The sequence below is a fragment of the Lagenorhynchus albirostris genome, chromosome 17 (assembly GCF_949774975.1).
Source record: "Lagenorhynchus albirostris chromosome 17, mLagAlb1.1, whole genome shotgun sequence".
Taxonomy (NCBI): Eukaryota; Metazoa; Chordata; class Mammalia; order Artiodactyla; family Delphinidae; genus Lagenorhynchus; species Lagenorhynchus albirostris.
In genome coordinates this window covers 12,321,587-12,347,114 of record NC_083111.1, presented here as the reverse complement: position 1 = coordinate 12,347,114, position 25,528 = coordinate 12,321,587, and the positions used below count along the sequence as shown (strand labels likewise).

Here is a 25,528-nt window from a genome sequence, read left to right as displayed (position 1 = left end):
CTTTGTAGTGCTGAATAGTATTCCACTGTCTGGATGTACCACGATTTATCCATTCCTTTACCCCACTAAAGGCTAGCTTGGCTGCTTCCAGATTTTGGCAATTATAAATAAAGCTGCTATAAACATGTGTGGTGATGTCTTCTTAAGAGCAAAAGTTCTTAAATTTTATGAAGTTCAATTTATCCATTTTTCATCAATTTTTAATCAATTGTTTGTGCTTTTTGTATCCTATGTAAGTTTTTGCCTAACCTGAGATCACAAATATTTTCTTCTATGTTTTCTTTTAGAATTTTTATAAGTTTCTCTCTTACATGCATTATTTCTTACATCTTATACCTATGATCCATTTCAAGTTAGTTTTTGCAAACGGTGTAAGGCAAGGTCATCAAGGTTCGATTTTGTTTGCATATGGAAATTATTTCAGCACCATTTTTTGAAAAGACTATCTATCCTTTCCTCATTGAAATTAATTTTTTTTTAAATACATCTTTCAAAAACCCATAAAACTTACTGACTAATTCAATGTGTGGCAAGAAAGGAGCCAGGTTTTAAGTCCTGGAAACTAAACGTGAACAGAATTCTGGACAAAAATAAGTCAAAAGAAGCTGGCTGGTGTGGAAAGGTTTGCTTTAGCTGTGTTAAGTTACAGCTAGTCAGACATGCTAATGGAAATGTCCAGCAGATTCAAGACTCAAATTCAAGAGAACCACATTAGAAATGTTTATTTAAAAGTCAACAATTTTAAAAATAATAGTTGAAGCTGTGGTAAATGAAGGTATACAGTGAAAAAAGATGACCCAGAACTAAATGATGGGAATGTTAACTTGAGGGGGAAACAGAAGAATTGAAGCTGGAAAAAAAGTACAAAGGAGGAATAATTAAAAGAGGATATAAAGCAAAACCCAGTCAAAATAATTTGCAGAGGAAAAAAAAAAAGATACGAGAAAAAAAGTAGTAAACAATATCAAATGCAAGAGCTAGAGAAAAAAGCATCCACTGAATTTAATGTTTGGAGGACAATAATAATTTGTAAAATGTAGAAAAGCAAGTTTTACCTAAAAGAAATGTATTGAAACTTATATCGGTTAAGTAGTACATAACATGAACTTCATTCTATTATTTACTTCCAAAAAGAGCAATGATTTTAAAATATGGCCTTAGCAAAATATATTACAAACCAAGAAAAGTTAATATACTTCAGCCATTTTTAAAGTGCAATTTGTCACAAAAGATTTTTCCTAGTAAAAATTCAAAACAGTTCAACAGCAGAGTTTTCAAGTTAAAGAAAATCACTTCTTAAAATCCCCTAATTTCCCTAAATATTTTATGTCTGAAAAAAATAAAAGATAATGGTGGGATAATACATATATAATAATATAATTTGCTACAAGATTTCATGAAGAATTTAAACAGAAACGTCATTAAATCTAAAAAAAAATGTTTAACAGGCCTCTTTCACTCTGAGCTATCTAACGTCTGTTAACAATTATTAGTTTAACATGTTCACTTCTTAGTTTTAACCAGACTTTGAATTTATAGATACTTGAATTTCCCTGTACTATAATAATTTAACATCAATTATAAATTCTAGAATTGATTTCACATAACAGTAATCACAGCAATAAAACACATTTTTAAACAGTGGTAGTGAGCATAAAACATGCCATAGCTAAAACATGAAATTTATCAGATATAAGTACATATTTAATTATCTCTAATTTTGCCCTGTCTAATCCGATTAGAATATAGTATCTCTAATACTAAATTGAAGAGTCAAAGATACTAATAACCTTTCTCCTGGCAATGCCCTCCAGACAAAGAATACCAGGAACACTACTATAGTTAAACTAGTTGGATTTATTACTCATTGCATTGCGAGACATCAATGCCCACCATGGGGTACTCTGGAGTATCTTATTAAGAAGGTGTTAGAAAAGACTTACAGGTTTGGGGCTTGTATTAGGTGATTTGGGGGAGGGTTTAAGGGAGCAGAGCTCTGCTCAGGATTAAATGCTGTCAGGAAGTGAGCGTAATTCTTTGATTGGACATCTTAGTAAATCTCACCCACAGCGAAGCTGTAACTAGGTAAAGCAGCAGCAATCATAATCAGTTGGGAGAGGTGTCTGGCATTTTGTGGCTGGGACAACATTCATGTTTCGTCTATGTTTGGACATAACTATGGAGTGGTACTGTTTTTCTCTTGCTCCATCATGGACACAGAGCAACTTTGTCTGATGTTGATTTTCTGTGCAACTGCTTATCTTCAACAGAAGAACACCAAGACTAAGCAGTATTGTCAGGCCAGTTCCCAGCAACATCAAGCCCTTGGTGATAGTACAGGCCATCCTCTAGCTGTCATGGCCATTTTTCTCCTTCTCACTCCTAAACACATGTGACAACTTACATAAAACATATTTCAACTACAAAATTATTCAAGAATTACTTAATGAATCACAGAAATTGAATTAATGGATACAACCTAAGTACAAAATAAAGTAAAAATGTTTACAATTTAAAGATTAAGTTATAAGAAAGATCAGCTTAAGGAAACCTAAATGGGATTCTTTATTCTTCACTCTACAATATAACATCACTCACACTTTTTCCAAGATATTATTACCAGGTTTTTTCCCCCCTAGTAGCTGTGTACATAGTATGTAGATGATAAATAGTTTTCAGAAAATCAGTTTAACTGAAAGACCTATTGAAACCTATTTGAAACCAATTTCATGACTCTACGTGATTGACCTCAATGTGTTCCTTAACCTCTCTATCCCTCAGTTTCTTCATCTGTAAAATGAAAGTATCTACTCTAGAGTTGCTATGAAGAAAAAATGATACAAAATGTATGGCACCTTTGACACTTAGAAATCAATAAATCATAGCTGTTTTATTAATTCTCATTAGGGGAAAGGAATATTCTAATTACATTTTATTGGGTTAACTCAGTTAAAGTCTTTGTATACATCAGTACTCACTTTTTTTTAAAAAGCCTCCAAAATACATTGGGATTCAAATAGACAATAATTGATACTTGTTTATCATAATCCAAATCAACATCTTTAAATCTTAAACTTAGGCCCTTCGTGCTTATTATACAGATGAAAATATAAGTAGACCAGAACATAATCATTCTGCAAAGCCTGAGTCAATCTAATAAACAGAGAGGATCCAGAAAGAACTGAGTATGCCCAATTCCTTTTCCCAATCTCACCAATCACAAAGAGAAGGGGAAATGTTGCTCCCACTCTTTGCCCTCTCCAGTGAAATGCAAATTTCCACCCCTCTATAGAATTAGGAATGGAAAATAACTCCCATCCCAAAGGTGGACACTGTTCAAGATGTTAGGGGGATGAAAAGTATAAAATATGATCCTTGCCCTCAAATTTGGGCAAGATTATGTCCCCTGTCACAGTGGCTCAGTCTAGCCAGACTGAGAGTTAGGGACTGATACCCACCCATATGGGACCCAGTAGCAGAATCAAGAAAACAATTTGAATAAGTCTGGAATTCAGAGTAGAGTCCAGGTTGGAGAAAAAAGGGTTAACAGTTTTTTAAATAATCTTTAAAGCTATAAAAGAAGAGGTTGTCAGGAAAGAGACCCTAACATAGGAGAACAGAGTAGCAGGGTGTGATTACATATGGCTGTGGGGTGCAGGGGGAAGCCTGTGAAAAAGCCTAGAAAGAGAGGGAGGGATGAGCTGAACCAGAACTATGTTTCTCATTTCCCAACCATCTGGAGATCTTTCCACCAAATGAAAGGTGCCCAATCTTTTTCTCCTGGCAGATGACATCCACATGAGCAACTTCCAAGGGCACATACAAATTTTGACAAAACCCTCTAAATGTTGCTAAGAAGTAAATACCATGTTACTGGGGGGAGAAAGGAGGTTGAGGATCAGGATACAGAGAGAGTGCAAATATATAAAGGCACAACTAAGTCTGTTAGCAGCTGTTAACAATACATCATTAATGGTGACTAAGGACAGTAACATAAATTAGATAACCTTTGGTTATGCAAAATTGCCAAAACATTTATTCAAACACTTCTATCTCCCACTCTGGAAAGTAACCAGAACTTAAGTGAGAATGACGTTAAAGGGATAATCTGAAATCTTCTCAAAGTTTGAAATAGTTAAATCACATGTCTAAAAACTTCATTTGAGAAACACTATACTGAAAGCACCTGTTTTCAATTTACCCTATCAATTTACCTCCCTTCCAGTAGGTTATCTGTACTGCAGGAGACCCAAAATTTCATCCCTAGGGAGCATTCAGCATAAACTTAACCAGCAGAAAGTCAGTTTACTCCTAGTAAGAAAAAATATGCAGAAAAGAAAGCAGCAGCCTATTGGTTACCATGGGATTCCTTTTTGCTTGTCAACATGAAAAGCCATTCTTTCATATAAAGTCGAACCTCTCTGAGGATAATTGGCTTTTTACAAACTCATATTGGTTACTATTTGGCTCTAGCATTTCCTGAGGTGTTTAGAAACTAGGTAGTGGTTTACTTTAGAAATTAGTCTCCCCCCAACAAAAAAAGAAAGAAAAAAAAGAAATTAGTCTTCCCAAAAATCTAAGCTAAACTTCTTAATCCCATAATCTTGAGAGCCACCCCCTCTCAAAAGATGAGTCCCATTGCTAACATTTACTAAAAAAGGGATTCCAATCCCAGGTAACAATGCCAAAATCAAGACAATTAGAAAGAAGAGGTTCAAGCTCAAGGAGCCGAAGGGAAACAGGATTAATAACAGCACCGACCTCACAGGGCTGTGGTAATTAAATTTTACTTGCAAAGCAAATCACTGAGAAGCAGCGTTAGGTGCACAAGCACTCAATAAACGTTAACCACTAACCCGCACCGAGTAAAAGGAAAGGTGCTGCGGAGGCTTAGCCAAGCAGCGGAGGGCGGCTGATGGGGAGGCAAGGTACGAAAACCGAGGCACAACTGGTCTGTGGGCACTGTGGGTGGCGGCTTCCTTAGGAAGCGTCAGCGCGTTGTCAGGCAACCGGGTCTCAACAGCACCCGAGGCGGTGGCTGCAGCTGCGGCCCCGGGGTCCAGACCCGAGTCCAGACCGCACAACCAAGGCACCGCCCCGGGCCGGCATTGCAACAGCGAGACCCTCACGCACAGTGAGCCTCGTCCCGGTCCCGGGTCCCTCGGCCCTGCTGCTGCTAGACTCCAACCCCGTAACTCGGGCACCGCCCCTAGCCCGGCGGCCGCGAGACCTCAGTCGGCGGGGAACCGCTACCTCCACCCCAACCCCGTTACCCCATTCCCCGGGACCTCGGCCAGCCCGGCCGCCGCGAGACATCCGCCCACGGCGAAGCCCTGCCCTCTCCCCAGGGCCGAGAACCCAGCCCCGGCCACACCCCACCAGGCCCGCTCCCCACCTGCGGCCGACGGACTCTAACTCAGGAAAGCGGGCTCCCGGGCTTGCGTGGGGGAGACGCACAGCGCTCCAGCGCGGCTCTTCGCGGTCCGAAGAAGTGGCGGCAGTCGCCTAGCGCAGAAACAGGGCGACTGGCTGCCTGGCCCGGACTCCACCTCTCAGGCCGAGCCCTCCGCCCGCCCTTCGCCAACGGCCAAGCGCGGCCCCGCCCCACTACGGCCGCGGGGCAAGGCCACGCGTCCGGGGGCGCCCCCTGCCGACCTGGAGGCCGCAGGACGCCCGGCAGTTCGCAGGGCTCGCCTATACCTGGCCTGGGTACTCAGCCACCTGGTTCCCCTGCTCCGCCTGGAGACTGTTAAACCGTGGGGGACACGTCCCCAGGCTAAATTGATTCTGTCCCCTCCAAACCTTCCAAGCCCCAGCCGGCCTGGGTCAGAGCTTGGTGGGGGGGCGGGGGCCTGGGGCGGCGGGGGAAGGGTAGGTTTGGTAGTGATAGAAAAACTGTTGGCATACCTCTCCGGGTCATCACTGCTCTCCCAGCAGTCGGGTCAACGTTTTGTCCTAGGCTTTTACTACTAATTTCAACATATTCAGTTCACCCAATATTTAGTGGCCATATACTACCGCTAGAAAAGAGATCTCTAGCTTCCCAGGACAGTGGGACTAAGAGTCCTTTATCTTAAGTTACTTTGTATAAGGGTTTGAAAGACAAATTATCTTCAAATGTAAGTTAATGTCAAAAACCTCAGGTGGGTGTGTGGACTCCATAATTCTAATGGTTCATAATTCTAAACCAAACGGTTTTTTTTTCAAGTATCACAATGTTTATTGATAGATACAAGTATATATAGTATATATATATAATATATCAAGTATATATACTTGATAAATTAAGTAGACTTAATTTCAATACTATAATAAGAGGGAGCAATTCAAATTCCCACCATCTGTTTCACAACCACAAAGACCACTTCAAGGGCATTTACGATCTCTCAAAACTGATCAGTTTTGTGCAAGTAAACCATGTTTCTTTTAAAAAGACTTGTGCACTTGCCCAGGCTCAAGGTTATTAAAATCTAGCACATAAAACCCATCACTAAAAAAAAAACCATCACTAAAGGTAGAAATACAGGCAATATACTATTACGGCAGCAACTATCAATTACAGTTAAGAATTTTTCTGTAACAACCAAATGGATAATCAAATATTGCAACAACTCAAGTATTACTGAGCAAAGTGCATTTCTACAGTATTCATTGTTGCTCTTCCGTTTTCTAACTTAAAACAGCCTATGATAACTGGCAGCAAAGAAGGTCCTTGCAATAGACTGCCTCTGCCTGAGAAATTACAATGTAATTACTGCATGCTGCTAATATACTATCTAAGCATTGAAGATACTCCTAAAATATTTGATGGTAGACTATGATTAAGACATTACACTACAAAAAAACCTTATGCAGAAGGAAATACTAACTGATGTGCTTTAAATATTGTGAAAACATTACAGTGGAATGAATTTTCACAGTGGTTAGGTCAAGTGCAGTTACATCACAGCAACAGTATGTTTTGCACAACTTAAGGCTTTGGCTGGTTCTTTTCGTCAGCTTCTTCCTCTGATTCTTCTTCAGCAGTTTCTAGCCAGGTTAGCCACTGATTCAACTGGAACAAAGCCTTGCCTTTCCCTGTAAACTCTTGGGTTATATCTTCTTTTCAAGCCAAGAAAGCGTCTTAAGTAATTTCCATGTCATAGAAGTGAAAAAAACGCAGAGTAACATGCCTTTTGGGAAGTTGCTCTTGTATCAGTGCACCTGAAGCGCATAGAGGGCAGTGACTTGTAGCTCAACGTGATCATGAACGAATTTCTGCATTACTGGCTTGTTTTTCCTGCTCTGTTCTTTGGAAGGAGCAGAGGAAGACTCTGTTTCATCACTGAGTGGGTTTACTTCACTAGAAATATAAGATGCTAGGCATTAAGATGTTCACAGATCTTTTACCTACATGAAGTTTGGAAGACATGTTGTCTTTAATCCACTTATATATGGTTTGAGGGGATGGATCCAACTTTATTTGCTTTAACAGTTCCTTCTCCAATTTGAGGAGTGGGAATAAGAAACTCAGTCCCTTTCCTTCCAAGATCTCCAACATGCGGTCCTTATTCTGATCAATTTCTGGGAGCATTTTCTGCATACTGACGTTGCTTTGTTGGAAAAGCTCTGTTAACCATTCTCGATCTTGTAAGTTAGCTAACTGCTGAAGACAAAGTAAGAAGAGAGGAAAAATACTTTGTATGAGGGTTTGAAAGACAAATTATCTTCAACTGGACGTTAATGTCAAAAACCTCAGGCGGGGGTGTGGACTCCATAATTCTAATGTTTTTGTCTTAACTAAATGTCACACAGCTTTTTAGGAGTAGCGGATACAACTCAGAGCGGAGTGCCCTGCACTCTGAAGCTTACAGTGAAAAAAATACTTCCAAGTAAACAAATACATTATTTCAATGCAATGTAACAGTTACAGAGCACCTACAGACATTTAGAGACACCGTGGAAGGAAGATTACTGGAGAGAGAAGAAAGTCAAGAAAGACTGCATGGTAGAGATCGCTGAGCTGTGTTTTTAAATATTAATATGAGCTCCCAGTCAGAAAAGTAAGGGGAGAGCACTTCAGGCAATGCTGACCACTTATGCAAAGTTTCAGGGTAACTAAAGAAAGATGAAGCGGGAGAGGTGAACTGTGATGCTTTTTTTCCTCTTTTTTCCCAGCCAAAACATTCCTGAACATCTGTGGTAGGTGTTACGGATAAAACAAGGAATAAGAGACCTGGTTCCTGTGATTTGGAGCTTGGAATCTAGTGTGGAGTGGGGGAAAGCAAGAGAGGAAGAATACCAAAAAGCAGCAAATAAATGAAACGGTTAAACACTGTATTAACTCTTGGATGACAACAAATAGTCCCCGTAGACTAATCCGGCCTCGGGGACAGAGGTGGTTCTATAGATTAGTGCAGAAGATTAAACTGTGAACTATTTTAAGAACTGGGTACCGGACACTTTCAGTACACCAACAGCTCGCATAGATGTTACTTTTTACAAAAGCGCCAACCGACATGACCACAGCGATCCACCAGTTTCCACAGCCCCCTCGGAACGCCAGAGAACGCCCCTCTAGAGAAGTCTAGGGCCCGGCCAGCACGCGCCCTCAGGATTTTACTCATGTGCAGTGATTCACGTGTTATTCTCTCAAAACCAGCATTCAGAACCACTTACATGTCAGTTTTTCCACAGACATCCTTTATTTTTTCTAAGTCTTTCAACAAACTTATTTCGTTTAAAGTACATACACCCACACAAAAATGCTTCTCTCCCCCATCCCAGCTTAAGGATCCACCCATTTTTAACATGGCGGAAGCCGAGCCTGCGCAGTCCGAACGAATTCCAGTTTCTGGCATAACGTTACATGCCCTTCTTCCGGTGCGGGAGGCTATACCATTCCCTGCGTAATCACCGTTTTTGTCCTAATTCACACGTACAATTTTCCAAGATCATGCGTTCTCATTTCAGCCATAAAAAGATTCCTCTGTCTCTACTATTGCGTAACTGCTGTTTATACCGTCGCGTTCTCGAAGGACCCCCGCCATTCCCGAATGGTCCGTACCAACTTCACCTCCGGTGCTAGGTGTCATGGCGGCCTCGAAAGTCTAGTGCGGGTTTGCACCTGTGCTGGGGCGGGCCCGGAGCCCACAACCGGAAACCCAGCGAGGTAAAGTTGCGTCTAGATTGTGGAGGCAACAGCTTCTCCGATTCCTCGGCGATGGCGGCTTCCGGGAGTGGTATGGCCCAGAAAACGTGGGAATTAGCCAACAACATGCAGGAAGCCCAGAGTATCGATGAAATCTACAAATACGACAAGAAACAGCAGCAAGAAATTCTGGCGGCGAAGCCCTGGACTAAGGAGTGAGGAGGTCCCTGGCGAAACGCAGGGGAGGGCGGGGTGGCGGGAGTCTAAGAGACCCAGGGGGAGTGGGAGTTGGAGGGGATAGAGAGCTTGTCTTTTCATGTGCAGGGAGGAGAAAGAGTAAGCGTCTGAGAAATTTTGCTTTACCTTTTTATCCCCGCAAGTAGAGCCTAAGACCCTCCACTGGGGCTTGGTTGATTCCCCTTTCTGTCTCTTTTACCCGTTTGCCTTGAGAGAATGGAAGAGGAAAACGACAAGCGGTGATTTGGGCTTTCACTTCTCAACACCCGTATTGTCACAATATGCTCCACACTCTGCCTTGAACCCTGTGTCGATATATACTTTGTTGGGATCTTCCGCCGATCTCAGGCTGGAGACTGCAGCTATCTTCTTTATCTCAGGCTGGAGACTGCAGCTATCTTATCTCAGGCTGAAGACTGCAGCTATCTTCTTTATCTCTTTAAAAGCTAGCCTATAATCTTTTAGATCTCTAATTGTTTTTTGATTGCTGGTAATTATTTCAGAAACACAACGAGGCTCTGGTCAGTCTCCCAAAATGTTACTCCACGAGTTCACATAAGCCAGAAATTATATCAAAAGACCTTAAGATTCTTAGCCCCTTAGCAAAACTCCTGTGTCCCTGGGAGTGATTACAGGTAGAGGATTCTTTACCCACAGCATTTATCCTTTTCTGAGAGCAGATATTGTTAGGGAGAGAGTAAAAGGAGCACAGTCTCTCTAATGGATAGACAGGAAAGTAGTGGTCAACAAAAAAAAACATATTTCATCTGTCTCAGTTTTTTACAAGGCAAACTTTAACTGTCAGTATTCGGATTCAGCAACGTTTACTGAGTAATTACTACGGGCTGAGCATTGAGCTACGAATTTCCATGTCATTAAATCTTCATGACAACCCAGTACTGTATTTTTATTCCTTTTTTGCATATATGAAAACAAGCAAATATAGTAAATAACTTATTTCATGATTACACTGAAGCAGCGAACTCTTAAGTGAGCAACAGTCAGACCTAAGATCAAATCTCACAACTGTCACTAATTAGTTGACTGACCCTACAAAATTTACTTATCTTCATTTTTTTAATCTGTAAAACAGAAATAAGACCTACCTGGTTAATTATGTCATAAAGATTAGATGAGGTCATGTATAAAAAAAGGTCTAGAATGTATGTAATAGAAGCACAATAACTGTGTCTGTCTTTTTTTCCCCAGTAGATAGAGGAGCGAAGATTTTAATTCATATCTTGACTCCCAAGACCAGGTCTCCATATTTTTCAGTCGTGATTGAAATCTGTGGGCAGACATCTTAAAAAGTCTTCTCAAAGACACTGACCACTCTTTACAGACTGGTTAGTTTGCCTGGTTGTCTGCTATTTCTATAACAGGCTGTGCACTTAGGTTGATATAGCCTGTTAAATATTTGGAAACTATCAGCTTGCCTCACTGTGTGATTGTATCTCTAGTTATATTCATCCTAGCTGTCTTGAGCTCCATCAGTGAGACTGAAATCTAATTTTATTCAACAGTAGTTTGGTCACATCCACAGATGACAAACTGAAATAGCCATCATAGTAGAATTAAAGATATTAAGGCTACATTTTGCATTTTGAGGCTAATACCACAGAGAGAAGCCACAACCTTCAACACACTGTTCTTTGAGAGTACTGTAAAAGATTGGTTAATAATGCTAATAACAGCCTGCACTTAAAAAGTTTTAGTATGTGTCAGGCACTAAGATAAGCACTTTATATACGTTATTTCATTTACTCCATTTCCTCCTAACAATAGCTCTATGAAAACAGGCATAGATGTTAAGTGGTTGTCTCAAGGTCACAGCTAGGACATGGCAGTGCAAGGATGCAAACCTAGGCAGATGGATGTCAGAGCCCACATTCTTAAGTGTTAGGCCAGAAGGTTAGGCCCAAGAGTAATGAAGCACAGCCATCCAACCAGATTCAGAAACCGAGATTTGGTGATTCCAAAAGTAATGGAGAAAAAGTTTATTGAACTGGTCATGTAATTCCCTCCTATCTACTTGAATAGCATATTTTAAAACTATTTCATACTTTTCCCTTCCCCCCGTGGGAAGTACTTTGCCACATTATGACATGTTTATCATTTCCATCCCCCTTCCAGAACTCTGTCCTTTTCTACTTCCTTTTTCTTTCCCACATTCTACACTTTCTCCCCATTCCATCAATATAAATTCCTTCAATACTTATTTGTTAATCTCCGCAAAAACTTGTATTGAAATTGTACTTATATAAGAAAGTTAATTACACCATGCTTTTGTTTTGTAGTCACCATTACTTTAAGTACTGCAAAATCTCAGCATTGGCTCTACTGAAAATGGTGATGCATGCCAGATCAGGAGGCAACTTGGAAGTGATGGGCTTGATGCTGGGAAAGGTGGATGGTGAAACCATGATCATTATGGACAGTTTTGCTTTGCCTGTAGAGGGCACTGAAACCCGAGTAAATGCTCAGGCTGCTGCATATGAGTACATGGCCGCATACATAGAAAATGCCAAACAGGTAAAAATGCTGTTCCTTAAAATTTGGTAACTGCAAGAGTCTCACAGTTACTTTTGAGTTTCTAAATTTAAAACTGTTCTCTCTACATTAAAGTTTATATTTTAAGTTACTACATTAAAGTTTATATTTTAAGTTATTCTCAACTATATATAATGTATATGAGATTAGCATGGATTTTTTAAAATAAATTTTCACTCAGGAGAATAGATCTTAAAAATTCTCATCACAAGAAAAAAAAATTTGTAACTGTGTGTGGTGATGGATGTTAACTAACTACACTTATTGTGGTGATCATTTCACAGTATGTACATATATCGAATCATTATGTTGTACATCTGAACTAATATGTGTCGATTATATCTCAATTTAAAAATCTTTTTACAATTCTCACATTCATTATGTGTGTGTGTGTATTCAAAACCAAAAATTTGGAAACAACCTAAATGTACCTGGATATCAAGATGATTAAATCATCCATACAATGAACTGCTAGCCAGCCTTTAAAAAAAATAAGAACTAGTTATCTATATATTTATTTATATGAAACAAACCCCAGAATGTTTTGCTGAGTGAAAAAGTAAAGTGTAGAACACTGTAGGTGGTATGCCATTGTGTGTTCTTATTAATCTACATAAATGCAAAGACTATATATTCTATATGCAAAGAATAGCTCTAGAAGACAGGTATGTAAGCAGCTGCCTACAGTAGTAACATCTGGGCTGAGAAACTGTTTGAGGGGAAGGAGGTGGTAAGGAGACTGAATAACCTTATTGTACGGGTATCTTATTAATTTTGTGCCTTGGGCATGTATTATCTAAAATATATATATTTTTAAATTTAAAAGCAGCATATGCTTTAACTATTCTGAATACTATTATTTTACTGTAAGACTATGTAAACAGACAAATCACAGGTGTCTCTAAGATTAAACAGGAACTTCAAGCTCTTTTGCCCTCTTCATTTGTTAGGTCGGCCGCCTTGAAAATGCAATTGGCTGGTATCATAGCCACCCTGGCTATGGCTGCTGGCTTTCTGGGATTGATGTTAGTACTCAGATGCTCAATCAGCAGTTCCAGGAACCATTTGTAGCCGTGGTAGTAAGTATTTTTACAACCACTTTTAATTAATTTTCATGAAGATTTACTAAAGCAAGTATACAGAGAAATAAAAACAGTGTGGTAAAGAGCAAGGCTCTGGTGTCAGTCTGCCTAAGCTTGAATCTGAATTCCACCTCTTTGTAGCTGGAACTTTGAACAAGTTACTTAACCTCTCTGCATCTCTTCCCCCACTCTGTAAGATGATGGGTATACACAGCATCTATATCTCAGTTCCCTGCACATAGTAGGCATTCAGTCAATGTTGACTGAATTGATTAAATCAGGAATTGCTAGAGCAGCTCTTGCACTGCTCAGTATTTTAGATGCAATCCAGGTTACTATGAGGAAGGTAGAAATTGTTCATCTATTAAAGAAAAAAAAACTTGAAAAAGATGAGCAAATCTTCAATTAATACTCTTAAATAATATAATAACTAGATCTAATCTCTAAATTAACGATGAGATTTCTATACTTAACCATTCTGTTGAACTTCCATGGTTTTTCAATTTGGTTATTTTTTTCCCTATTATATGATTATTTTTAATTATGTGTGTGTGTGCATATAGTGTTATATGTACATAGGTATTTCTAGGCTTACAATGTTTAAATAAATAGAAGTATATAGTGATTTTATAATCAGCAGATATTAAATATATCTTTCTTGTAGATTGACCCAACAAGAACAATATCTGCAGGGAAAGTGAATCTTGGAGCCTTTAGGACATACCCAAAGGTAATTTTAAAAATTATAAGTCCCTATAGTTTTTTAAATTTTAAATATGTGATTTATTTTTAAAGACGTGTTATGGTATCTCATTTTGTCCTAAAATAATTTAACAATATTTACAAAATAGAAGTCCAACTACCACAAATTGCCCTTAGCAAAAGACAATACACTTGTGCTGCATATTGTTAATTTTATTTCAAAAGCAGTCTTCATTTGTTAATAAGTATTTGTATGTCCATGGCATTCTGATGGGTACTAGAGAAACAAGTTAAATCCATCTACTTCCTTCCATGCAATCTGAAATAGATATGAGCAAAAGTATGTATCACCTGAGGACAAGAAAAATGAATCTATAAGCCAAATCCAGCCTTCAGCCACCAAATGGGGTTGAGGGAGGGTATAAGCAACATACTTAATATTTTGGGGAGTATTTGGCTCCCCAAAATTAATGTTTCTATAAATAGAAAGCTGCATAGAAAATATGTTTTTCCTCTGTTTTGTTTTGTTTAAATCTTCTATTTTCTTCATTTTTGTTTAGGGCTACAAGCCTCCTGATGAAGGACCTTCTGAGTACCAGACTATCCCACTTAATAAAATAGAAGACTTTGGTGTACACTGCAAACAGTAAGTAATTTTAAAATGTATCTGATGCCAAAATCATCATAAGAAACCTTAGAGATCATCCAGACCAAGCCCCTAATTTTATAGATAAGAAAAAAAGTTCAGATGAAATGCATTTCATAATCTTTTAAAATAATAGTAAGAATATACAAATTTAGGATGATGTTTGAATTTTATTAATAATTCTTTTAATCTAACATGTTATTTACCTTTCACACATACATAAACACTTTATCAATGTACCAGACACTTGGCCCGTTAATGAATTTAACAGTTGAGAGAAGTTGTATTCAGGGCCAGCCTGATACTGGCATTTCTGCAGCCTTCAATGTATCCAGTTTCCACTTAGCAAAAATTCTCCCCAAACAGTTTCACTCCAAAAGTTAAAGAAGCCATACTAAAAACTACTTAATTGTATACTCCTTTAAAATAGTGAATTTTATGGTATGTGAATTATTGTATACATCTCAATTTTTTAAACTGCTAAACCAATGAAGACAGTCATCTCCACCTTCTAAATGTATCTTACCACCTCTCTTACTATCACCTTGATCCAAGCCACAGCCATCTGGAGCTTAAATCAAAGCACTAGCCTTCTAGGTGGTCTTCCTCCTTCTGACCTTTACCCCACCCCTTAAAGGTCTTCTGTCAGCCAGACAGATTCTATTAAAATGTGAGTTAGACCATGTTCCTCCTTCTCAGAATAACTTCCCGTCTCACTAAGAATAAGCTCTATAGTGCTTACCATGGACCACACAACCCTATGTAGTCTGGCTCCCACCATCTCTCTGAGCTCACTTCCTGTCACTGAGCCTTTGCTCTCTCCATTCCAGCCATAGTGGCCTCATTATGGTTTATCAGATGTACTAGGCAGGCTCCTGCCTCAGGGCCTTTGCACTTGCTGATCCCTCTGCCTGGAGCATCCTTCCTTATTTCCATGTGACTCACTATTTCAATCAACCAGTGTCTGTTTAAGGGTCACCTTAACAGAGAATGTTCATTGATCACCCTATTTAAATTAGCACCTTCTTGTCACTCGGTGTTACCTTTCCCTGCTTTATTTTTCTTCTTAGCACTTGTCACCACCTTATATGTTTTTGTTTCGTTGTTACTGACCTCATTAGAATGTGAACTTCATGAGAGTAGAATCAATTCACTGCTGTATCCTAACATTTAAAATAGGACATGGCACATAGAAGGGTGGGCACCCCCCCCCAAAAAAAAGGAAAAATGTTGCCTAAATGATTACTAGTGTCCCTTTGTCCATACCTCCCATCCCACTTCAAGGAATACCTTAACTACCCATGTGCTACTACTGCTTATTTTTGTGTTTAGAAATTCTTAGAAAATTATAGAATTTCTAAAATTTAATTTTTAAATAGATCTGGTTTTCAGTCATCCCTGACATACTTCTGGAAAAAAGGATTCTGTTTTATTTTTCAATGAGAGGTTTGGAATTAAATCACTTAATTTGCTCTACTGAAAAGAACTTAAACCATTCCTGTTTGAGAGAATTGCTCCTAAGCATGGAAACACCTTTGCCGTGAATACTTTAATTTTCAGACTTAACAATTTTTTTCATTTATATTGAGTTGTGGTATCAAAAGCTTATACCTTTAATACCTGCTCTACTTCTACCACCACCAGCAGCAGCTTTTGAAACAAAAAAAGACTGCGGGAGTCTGTGCTTTCTGTATCCAAATAAATCTGCATTTCCTGTTTTTCTGAAATATAAGCCTATCAAAGAGGAGTTACTGCATTCTAGCTACCTGCACTGCTAGAGCGTAGAATTTTGAACCTGGAATTACTAGGATATTCAAAGATACTCTCTTACTTAGGATCAGTTCCTAAATAAAGAGTAAACTTTTTCATAGGGCAAATAAGTTGCTTAATTTATTTTTATTTCAAATCATTAATGAAATATAGTGCCAAGTTGAAAGAGCAGGGATTTTGTACAGGCTCATTATATATCCATTTCCTAACTTATTTGACAACGAGCTATTATTTGTAGTTTATATTGATCTTTTTTTTCTTTTCTACATTAAATTCCAGATCATAATCCAAAGTTTGTTTTAAACATAGAATCTAATATAGATACTAAATATATTTAACTTTGAAGAGGCTTAGTAAAAATAGGACACAAAGTGTTTTTTAAATTAGCTTGTATGTTATCAGTGTTATACAGGCACATAGTTTAAAGAGTCAAATGGTTCTATGAAATTTATTATAAAATAAACAATCTTGTACCATTTCCTTTTGCATCTCCCAGAGGCAGTCACTTAAACTATTATAGTTATTCTGTTTAAGTATTTACCCCCGTATCTTCAGACAGCATGCTGATAGTGCTACTTCTTGATTTTCAGTTCTAGGCAGTAGTATTATTGACTTCCCATACAGAAGATGAGGCTTTAGCTCCACGAATAATTTTGAATATTCTCCTTGTTTTCAACTCTGCTACTGAGATTTGCAGCTAATCACTACATAGTAGACCAAAAATTTTCATTGCATCAACCTACGGAATTAAAACAGTAATAACATTAAGGTGGTCCATATATTTTAAAACATAAAAGTCTATTCTAGACCCTCAAGTTTGAGTTCCCTTATTTTCCATCCTTTATAAATCTAAATATCTGTTACTGTGCTCATCCTCTCATGTCTTTTTCCCTCAAGTATCAGAGGTACAACCCCTCCTTTCTAAAACTGACCTTTCCACTTGAGCCCCTGCCTCCTCTCCCCATACCTAACCCCCTCAACTCCCAGGGCCTCACTTCTTAAACAATGTCTTAAATGTCTACACTCTGGATATAACAATTAAGACCGTGAGGTTTTGATAATAGACATAACTTAACATATCCTTTTGCTGCTACTTTCTAATTCTGTGGCTTTGAACAAGGTCTTTACTCTCTAGAGTTGTTTCTTCGTCTGTAGAATGGGAATAATAAATCCTTCCTTGTATGGTTGTAGGAAAGAATAAATGAGAATGTATGTAAAGCACCAGGACATAATAAGTGCTCAAGAAATACACTATTCCACTTCCACATTTCACTATAGCTATGTCCCTTTCATATACACATATGCATGGATATCTTAATCTTGAACAAGCCTTTACTTAGAATTATCTTTAAATTCTTACTCTTTTTTTATTTCTTCACTCCTGAATTGAATGAACAAGAATTTTTTGTCGTATCCATGTGTGCTTATCTTTTACACCACCAACCTGAGTGTAAGCCTTTATCTCCTCACATCTGCCACGCTGCTGTGGCATCCCTTGTGGTATCCCTGCCTCCATTTTGTCTCCTTTAACACATCTTACCACAGCCAGCTTTCTAAACCACCTCTTTGGCTATATCATTGATCTGCTCAAACACTTCTATGAGTCCCAAGTACCTAGAAGATCATTTCTTAGCCTTTTATGTAATGTCCTCTGCCAGCTAGACCCCAACATAGCTTTCTAGGTTTCCCTTCACATAATTCTTCTGCTCCTGCTAAACTGTCCAGGCAAACTGATTAATTTATTATTCCCTTCACGACTTTCCTTTTTGTGAGTCAGTGCTCTCTGCCTAATACTACCTCCTCGTTCTCAGCATATCCACACTATAGACTCATGTAAGGGTTACTCTAAATTCTGCCTTTTCCCTGGGGCTTCTCAGGCAGTTCTGCCTATACTAAGAGTACTCATTATCTCTAACATTCAATTGGCAGGTGATTAATTTTAAATATGCACCATAGCACCACTTGTTATTCAACATATATCATTATATATTTAACATTTTGTGGATTCACCCCACATTTCCCATAAAAATGGTAAGCTCCTTAAGGTAAGCAAGTCCCTTGTGTTTCTTTGTATCCACTGATGTACAGAACATAATGAGATATTTATTATTTTTATTTATTTTTTATAAATTTATTTTATTTATTTAATTTTGGCTGCCTTGGGTCTTTGTTGCTGCGCGCGAGCTTTCTCTAGTTGCAGCGAGCAGGGGCTACTCTTCATTGCGGTGCGCGGGCGTCTCATTGCAGTGGCTTCTCTTGTTGCAGAGCACGGGCTCTAGGCATGCGGGCTTCAGTAGTTGTGGCTCTCAGGCTCTAGAGCACAGGCTCAGTAGTTGTGACACACGGGCTTAGTTGCTCCGTGGCATGTGGGATCTTCCCGGACCAGGGATCGAACCCATGTCCCCTGCACCGGCAGGCTGGTTCTCAACCACTGCGCCACCAGGGAAGCCCCTGTGATATTTAAATATTTATTACTTTAAAAAAATATATATGTTTCAGGGCTTCCCTGGTGGCGCAGTGGTTGAGAGTCCGCCTGCCGATGCAGGGGACACGGGTTTGTGCCCCAGTCCGAGAAGATCCCACATGCCGTGGAGTGGCTGGGCCCGTGAGCCATGGCCGCTGAGCCTGTGTGTCCGGAGCCTGTGCTCTGCAACGCGAGAGGCCACAGCAGTGAGAGGCCCGCATACTGCCAAAAAAAATTTATATATATATATATTTCAGACATTTAACCAAATTTTCCTTGCTATCCCTGATTATAAATTAGGTACCTTTGGAAGCAGCAGTAATTCTTTTATGTGGCTTAAGGACCTACCTTAAAGTTTGCTTTTCCAAAAAGCAGTAGGTCCTTATTAGGGGATTAAAAAGGGAGGAATGGGGAGTCCACATGACATTTTCAGGAGCTTTTCCTTTGTTTTTGTTTTTTAATTTTTATTGGAGTATAGTTGATTTACAATGTTGTGTTAGTTTCAGGTGTACAGCAAACTGAATCAGTTATATATTTTTGATATTTTTAAAAGCCTAACAAAAGTTACAGTTGACCCTAGAGAGGTAGTTCATTAAGTTTGTGTGCTATTGGCTGGAATTTATGAACTCAATGACATGGATAAACATATGTCATTCAGAAGTGTTGATTAGTTCTTGATAATTTCTTGGGAATTTCTGGGCTCTACAGAGGGGAGAAATATAACAACAATGTTTATTTAGTTATCAGATTTGAAACCATACCCCTAAAGAGTAAGGAAACCGTGTTTACCTGTTATTCTATTAGACTAAAAATTAAAATATGACTATTTGGATATGAAATGTAATTCACTTAAATTTGGCCATAACCTTTATATGATGTGGTTGAATTTTTTTCACTCACTATATTTGTGCTTTTGTTTCATAGATATTATGCCTTAGAAGTCTCATATTTCAAATCCTCTTTGGATCGCAAATTGCTTGAGCTTTTGTGGAATAAATACTGGGTGAATACGCTGAGTTCCTCTAGCTTGCTTACTGTAAGTACTATACTTGCAAGGAATGTGTTTGAATTTTTTATCAATCTATGTAAGTTGTTTAATATCTGAAACTCTTTTTCATGGAAAGGCTATATCTGACTTGGCCAATATATTAATTAGGCCTGGGGGCAGATTCTATATGACCAGAGGTGGATTGTGATACTAGGCCAAGCCAAGATCTGTGTTGTGTACCACTGAGACTAAGCCTAATATATATACAAATATAGTGGCCAGATGAGGGTGAGGTCTCCCCCTGCCTTGAACAGACTTACAGAGAGAAAAATACAAATACTGTTTTTTGTTGTGTATGTCAGGTATCTCTGGTTACAAGTGACAGGAGACCCAACCAAGCTGGCTTAAACAAAAAAGAGAATCATGTAAACTGCAAAGTGCAGGAGTAGGGCTTACTTCACGCACAACCTAAATTTGCATTCAGACAATATTATGAGGTCTTGGTCTTCCTCTCTCAGCTTTGATTTCAAGTCAGTTGGCTTCAGTTTCAGACTTCATGTGAAACCAAGATGGCAGCATTAGCGTAGATCTCCCAGCCTCTCAGTTTCACACTGAAAAGACCAAGATACACACATAGCCCCACATATTCCCAGGCAAAGCCTCATTGTGTCTGGAGTTTTGTAGGTCACATGCCCATCCTTAAACCTGCTCTGGGTGAAGGGCATGAACACCATGAGTTCATGGGCCAGGGCAAGTGCTTTACTGCTGGGCTGGGGTAGAAGAAACTCTCAGGAGCATGTGGACTAAGAATGTCCTCAGAAGGAAATCAGAATATCACTACCTTAAAGCAGCAGATGCTAAGCAGAAAAAAAAAAAAAATAGTAGTGAATATATCATTAAAATCTAACATTTAGAAGAATATTTATTTAACAAACTTCTATCTAGAGCTTAGTAAGGAACAGTTTTGTTTTGGATTTTTTACTTTTTTTTTTTTTTTTAAGTAAGCTACTTCATATAGCACAGTATAACATAGTGGTTAGAACCACAAAATTTGGAATAAAATAAACTCAGTTCAGAAACAACTCTGCCACTTTACTAGCTGTGTGTGACCTTCACAACATTATGTAATGTGACTAAGCTTTTCTAGTCTAATGATAATAGTACCCACATTGTTAAGTACACTGAGATTATATGAAATATTTTATATATAAAGTAATTGGCAAAGTACTAGGCATATAGTAAAGCCTCAATAAATTATTGTTTGTTTGATTCATTGTATTCATGGGAAAAGACCTCACTTGAGCATATTTACTATGGTTTTAAATATAATTCTGACAAGCTTCCTGTTATTTCTTTCTTTTTTTTTTTTTTTTTGCGGTACGCGGGCCTCTCACTGTTGTGGCCTCCCGTTGCGGAGCACAGGCTCCGGACGCGCAGGCTCAGCGGCCATGGCTCATGGGCCCAGCCGCTCCGCGGCATGTAGGATCCTCCCGGACCGGGGCAGGCGGACTCTCAACCACTGCGCCACCAGGGAAGACCCCGTTATTTCTTATCCTCAACAGTCAGAAATAGCAAATTAGAAGGAAAGAGAGTGATCATAATAGCAAACATTTATTAAATGCTTCCTATGTACCAGGCATGGCTAAATGCCCCATGTGTGGTGTTTCCTTAGAGGCAAGTATACTAATAGCAGCCAGAAGTGACACATGATGGCAAGGGGAGGAAACAGTAAGACTGGAGCTTTCTGAACCTTTGTATAAAAGCATACAGCTCTGGGCTTCCCTGGTGGCACAGTGGTTAAGAATCCGCCTGCCAATGCAGGGGACACGGGTTGGAGCCCTGGTCCAGGAAGATCCCACATGCCACGGAGCAACTAAGCCCGTGCGCCACCACTACTGAGCCTGCATGCCACAGCTACTGAAGCCCGCACACCTAGAACCCGTGCTCCGCAACAACAGAAGCCACTGTAATGAGAAGCCCACGCACTGCAACGAAGAGTAGCCCCCGCTCGCTGCAACAACAAAAGCCCGTGGGCAGCAACAAAGACCCAATGCAGCCAAAAATAAATAAATAAAATAAATAAATTTATTTTAAAAAAAAAAGCATACAATCCTGTTTACTCAGCCTGTGGCTGTCCCTGTATTCTAGAACTGCATATATTGAGGACATTAATAATCAAGAAAAGGTTAAATTATATTTCCTCCTTTTTTGTAGTTTTATACCTAGTACATTGCATTACTAAGCATTCTAAGAAAAAATATATAAATATATATTCATCTCTTTCCCCAGCTAAAGCATGTAATCTGAAAGCTACAAGAAAAAATTTATTTTCTGATTTATATTATTTCTCTGTGTGTTTGAAATGTAATTGATTTATTTTTTCATTTTAATAGTATAACTCTTTCTGCCATCCTACATTTTTATTGGCTTGAGCTAAATCTTCCAAATGTGACATGGTCTACAGATATTAGTGTTTTCTCCAAATCTGTGGGGGAGAATGTATTGGTGACCTAATAAACCATTTAGATCCAGAATATAATTGCATCTTTTTAAAAATATCATAAGTTTGTAAAATCATTGGAAAGCTGGTAGCATTTTAAAGGGCTCTTTGTAGTAACTATGATGACAGCAAATAATGTTTTTAAATGTCTTGTGATTGAACTGTATTTCCTATACACTATTTTACAGACTGAGCAAATAGAATAAAATAAAGATATTCCAGTAAAATGTTTTTTAAAAATATTACAGTTAAGTATACATATGTAATTATTAATTTTTTTGTTTTTAAAATGTATGAAATAGTAACAGCATATATAATATTTCAGCTTACTAAATGTGGGTATCCCTGTGAGTGTACAGCAATACTCTAAAATATAACTATGGCTATAGCTAGGTGGAGGGATTGGAGGTATTTCCTTTTTTTTTTTTATACTGCTCTACATTTTCCACATTTTCTGTATAACTATTAATTTTATAATCAGAAAAGCTAAAACAAATGTAATTTTTAAAATACTGTCATAAATACTAATTCTGGAAGTTCAACATGAAAAAGTAACAAAATTAGCTAACAGTTATTAAGGCTTCACCAGGTGTCATTGACAGTCCTACGAGCTTTATATACATCACTTCACATAGCTTTAAGATAGAAATTATCACCTTCCTCCCCCATTTTCACAAGAAGACTTGAAGGCACAGAAAAGTAAAGGAGTTCTCCCAAGGCCCCCCAGCTAATCTGCAGCAGGCCAGAACCTGGAGTCAGATCTGTGTACTTCAAAGCCTCTCATAATAACAAATATTAGATTTAAGCAGTCAAAAAGAACAATTCCAAATTTAATCTTGAAATTATAAAAGGTGAAAAACTCTACACTTGAACTGCTTGAGCTTTGGAATCAGTTTTTGCGAGTATAATTTGACTTCTTCCTTCACTGACTATCCACTTAGATTTCATAGTGGAATTATTCGTAAATGAAACGTTTTATATGGAAGAAAATTTACATACTTTTTTAATGATAGACTAGTATCATATATTGACACAATATCATTTTCCCCACAGAATGCAGACTATACCACCGGTCAGGTCTTTGATTTGTCTGAAAAATTAGAACAGTCAGAAGCCCAGCTGGGACGAGGGAGTTTCATGTTGGGTCTAGAAACACATGACCGAAAGTCAGAAGACAAACTTGCCAAAGCTACACGAGACAGGTAAGTTAAGCAAATCTATTCCTACCTCTAAGTTTTTTTCTTTCAAGATTTTCAAATAACAGGATTCAAATTCCTTACGGTTAAACTTATAACTTACAATTGTACCTGAATATTAACTTATTTGGACCTTTAAGCGTTCTCAAATGCAGGTTTTGACTTTGAAAATTTAGGAGACAGTAGGTACATTAAAGGCTGTTAAGGGTCTAGGTAATGTTATGAAAAACTTGCAGTCACCTTTTCCAGGTTCAGCTAGAAAGTGTAAGAAAGAAAACCAATCCATTGCTGGATCTTTAAACAAAAACAAAAACAAAACCTTGCAAAAGGATGTCCTCAGCTATTCTAACCTAATCATCATCTGAAGGATTAAATTAGGATTTAAGTTTATCAAATTTCAAATTTTTATAAAGTTTTAAACCCCTAAATATCAGAGAAGTGATTGTATCTCTCTTATTTTTCTGAAATAATCCTTTATACAGTAATTGAGTATCCCAAATTTCACTACAAGAATTTGTTAAGGACAAAGTTGGGCTGTGTTCTCTGATAACTCATGAAATAATTATGTGGTCCTTCAGATGCATACAGGATTGGGAAGGCTACTAAATAACATTTACTTTCACAAAAATTTGAATTTTAATGTGATAATTAGGGGTAGAGAGGAAGGGAAGACTATGTTGACATCTATGTAAACCAGTACCTTGGTATCCATTTTAAGAAAAACTGGACTAGTTGATAGGAAAGAAAAGAGAGAAGGGCGGGTGCAAAGTGTATTAGGAGTAGAAGCCATCTTGGGTTAGAATGATCTCATTCCCTTCTTCTCCATGGGTTTTTAAAAGGTATAGAGGTAGTAACCTGGATAAAAATTACATTTTTCTTTGGCATTAGGTCTTACTTTTGATACTTGCTCTGAGTATGTCATTTTGCTCATCTGTCTTTACATGTGTCTGATTTTTTAGTGTCTAATTTTATCTGCATTTACATCTCGATTTCTTATGAAGCAAAAATTTCACTGTGGGAATGTAGTTATATAAGAAGAAAAGTAGGAAGGAGAAAAGTAGTAGTACAAAAGTAGAAAATTTTCCTTCTGGGGATAACTTTACAAGAATTGCATCTCTTCTGAATTTTGGTGGGTTTTTATTGTGTTTTTTTGTTTTTGTCTTTTTATCAATTTTAAAATGTAAGTCCTTCACCTACTAACCTAACTTTGGCTTTGAATTGTTTGAAGGATGTTTGTGATTATTTCAGGGAAAAAAGCATAAGATTCATTAAAATCATTTTTAAAAATTATTCTAAGTAATGAACAACAAGGAATAGCAGATTTTGATGTAACATTGGAATCAATCTATAATTATAAATTGTAAATAACTTCGGTAACCTTCTAAAACAGAACTTTTCCCAAACCTTCTGACAAATAACAAAATTAACTGTTATGAATTATATCAAATTTTACATTGTCATTCTCTTGGGAAGGTGTTAGTAAGTAGTGAAATGATCAAAAGACATGCAGAAGGCTAAAAATCACTATAGTATACTATAAAGAGTAAACTATAAATTGGTATAGTATATTTTGCGGAGTATGAATAGGACCAAAAATCATTATTTGGGTGCAAGGATGGAAATGGGGGAGGGGGGATTTGCATGTTTGAAATAGTTCTCAGTTCTTGTGACATTATGTGATCTATTTTTTTCTTTCCAGCTGTAAAACTACCATAGAAGCTATCCATGGATTGATGTCTCAGGTTATTAAGGATAAACTGTTTAATCAAATTAACATCTCTTAAAAAATCACTAAGTAGTACTTTTGCCTGAAAGCCAGTATGAGAAAAATACTCAAGTAACACTTTGAAACCAGTTACCAAAAATCTGATTAGAGGAATAAGGTGCTCTGAAGTATCCTAAATATTAACATTCTATAATAAAATTCTTTAAAATAAAATGGTTCTTTCATTGTTTTGTGGGAGGGTTACATTATTTTTCTAGTATCCTTTAATGTTCTTAAATATGAGAGAAAGAAATATTGTTAGAACCTTTCTGTTTTTTAAAGTCTTGCCTATATAAATTAGTCAAAAGATTGCAGCATTTCACTGCCATATTATCAGAGCCACTTTTCAATTTGCCTAAACCTTCTTTTGATAGTCTGTTAGTAAAAATACAATTTAATGTAACATTTTTATGTTCCTGTGAAACACTGTCACACCATAAATTATTTTCCTGAAAATCAAATAACTTAAATTTGAGACAGAGCCTAGCACAGGTATCT

General features: G+C 37.9%; 2 protein-coding genes and 1 pseudogene across 3 annotated transcripts in view; 1 reads left to right on the top strand and 2 right to left on the bottom strand.

Annotated features, from left to right (window-relative positions):
• Window positions 1-5,588, bottom strand: part of CSPP1 (centrosome and spindle pole associated protein 1) — a 108,525-nt gene extending 102,937 nt beyond the window's left edge. The window contains exon 1 of the mRNA XM_060128454.1: window positions 5,396-5,588. The gene's annotated coding sequence lies outside the window, so the exon portion shown is untranslated. The remainder of the gene's footprint in view (window positions 1-5,395) is intronic.
• A 692-nt stretch (window positions 5,589-6,280) lies between these two features.
• LOC132508126 (eukaryotic translation initiation factor 4 gamma 2-like) lies at window positions 6,281-7,667 on the bottom strand (annotated as a pseudogene).
• Window positions 7,668-9,052: 1,385 nt separating this feature from the next.
• Window positions 9,053-25,204, top strand: COPS5 (COP9 signalosome subunit 5). 2 transcript variants are annotated; one of them, XM_060127850.1, is made up of 8 exons: window positions 9,053-9,345; window positions 11,665-11,899; window positions 12,868-12,996; window positions 13,664-13,729; window positions 14,262-14,347; window positions 19,506-19,617; window positions 23,123-23,271; window positions 24,965-25,204. In XM_060127850.1, exons 1-8 carry the CDS (start codon window positions 9,203-9,205, stop codon window positions 25,047-25,049), a joined length of 1,005 nt encoding a protein of 334 aa, XP_059983833.1. In that variant the 5' UTR covers window positions 9,053-9,202; the 3' UTR covers window positions 25,050-25,204. The 2 variants fall into 2 exon arrangements, with proteins under 2 accessions (XP_059983833.1, XP_059983834.1); XM_060127851.1 differs by having other exon boundaries at window positions 9,220-9,353.
• The last annotated feature ends 324 nt before the right edge of the window (window positions 25,205-25,528 follow it).

Bases quoted from the DNA above. Each gene is read 5' to 3' on its own strand.
- COPS5 (XM_060127850.1), top strand. From the start codon at position 9,203: ATGGCGGCTTCCGGGAGTGGTATGGCCCAGAAAACGTGGGAATTAGCC. The intron at 12,997-13,663 runs GTAAGTATTTTT...TCTTTCTTGTAG, and splicing joins AACCATTTGTAGCCGTGGTA to ATTGACCCAACAAGAACAAT. The intron at 19,618-23,122 runs GTAAGTACTATA...TTTTCCCCACAG, and splicing joins GTTCCTCTAGCTTGCTTACT to AATGCAGACTATACCACCGG.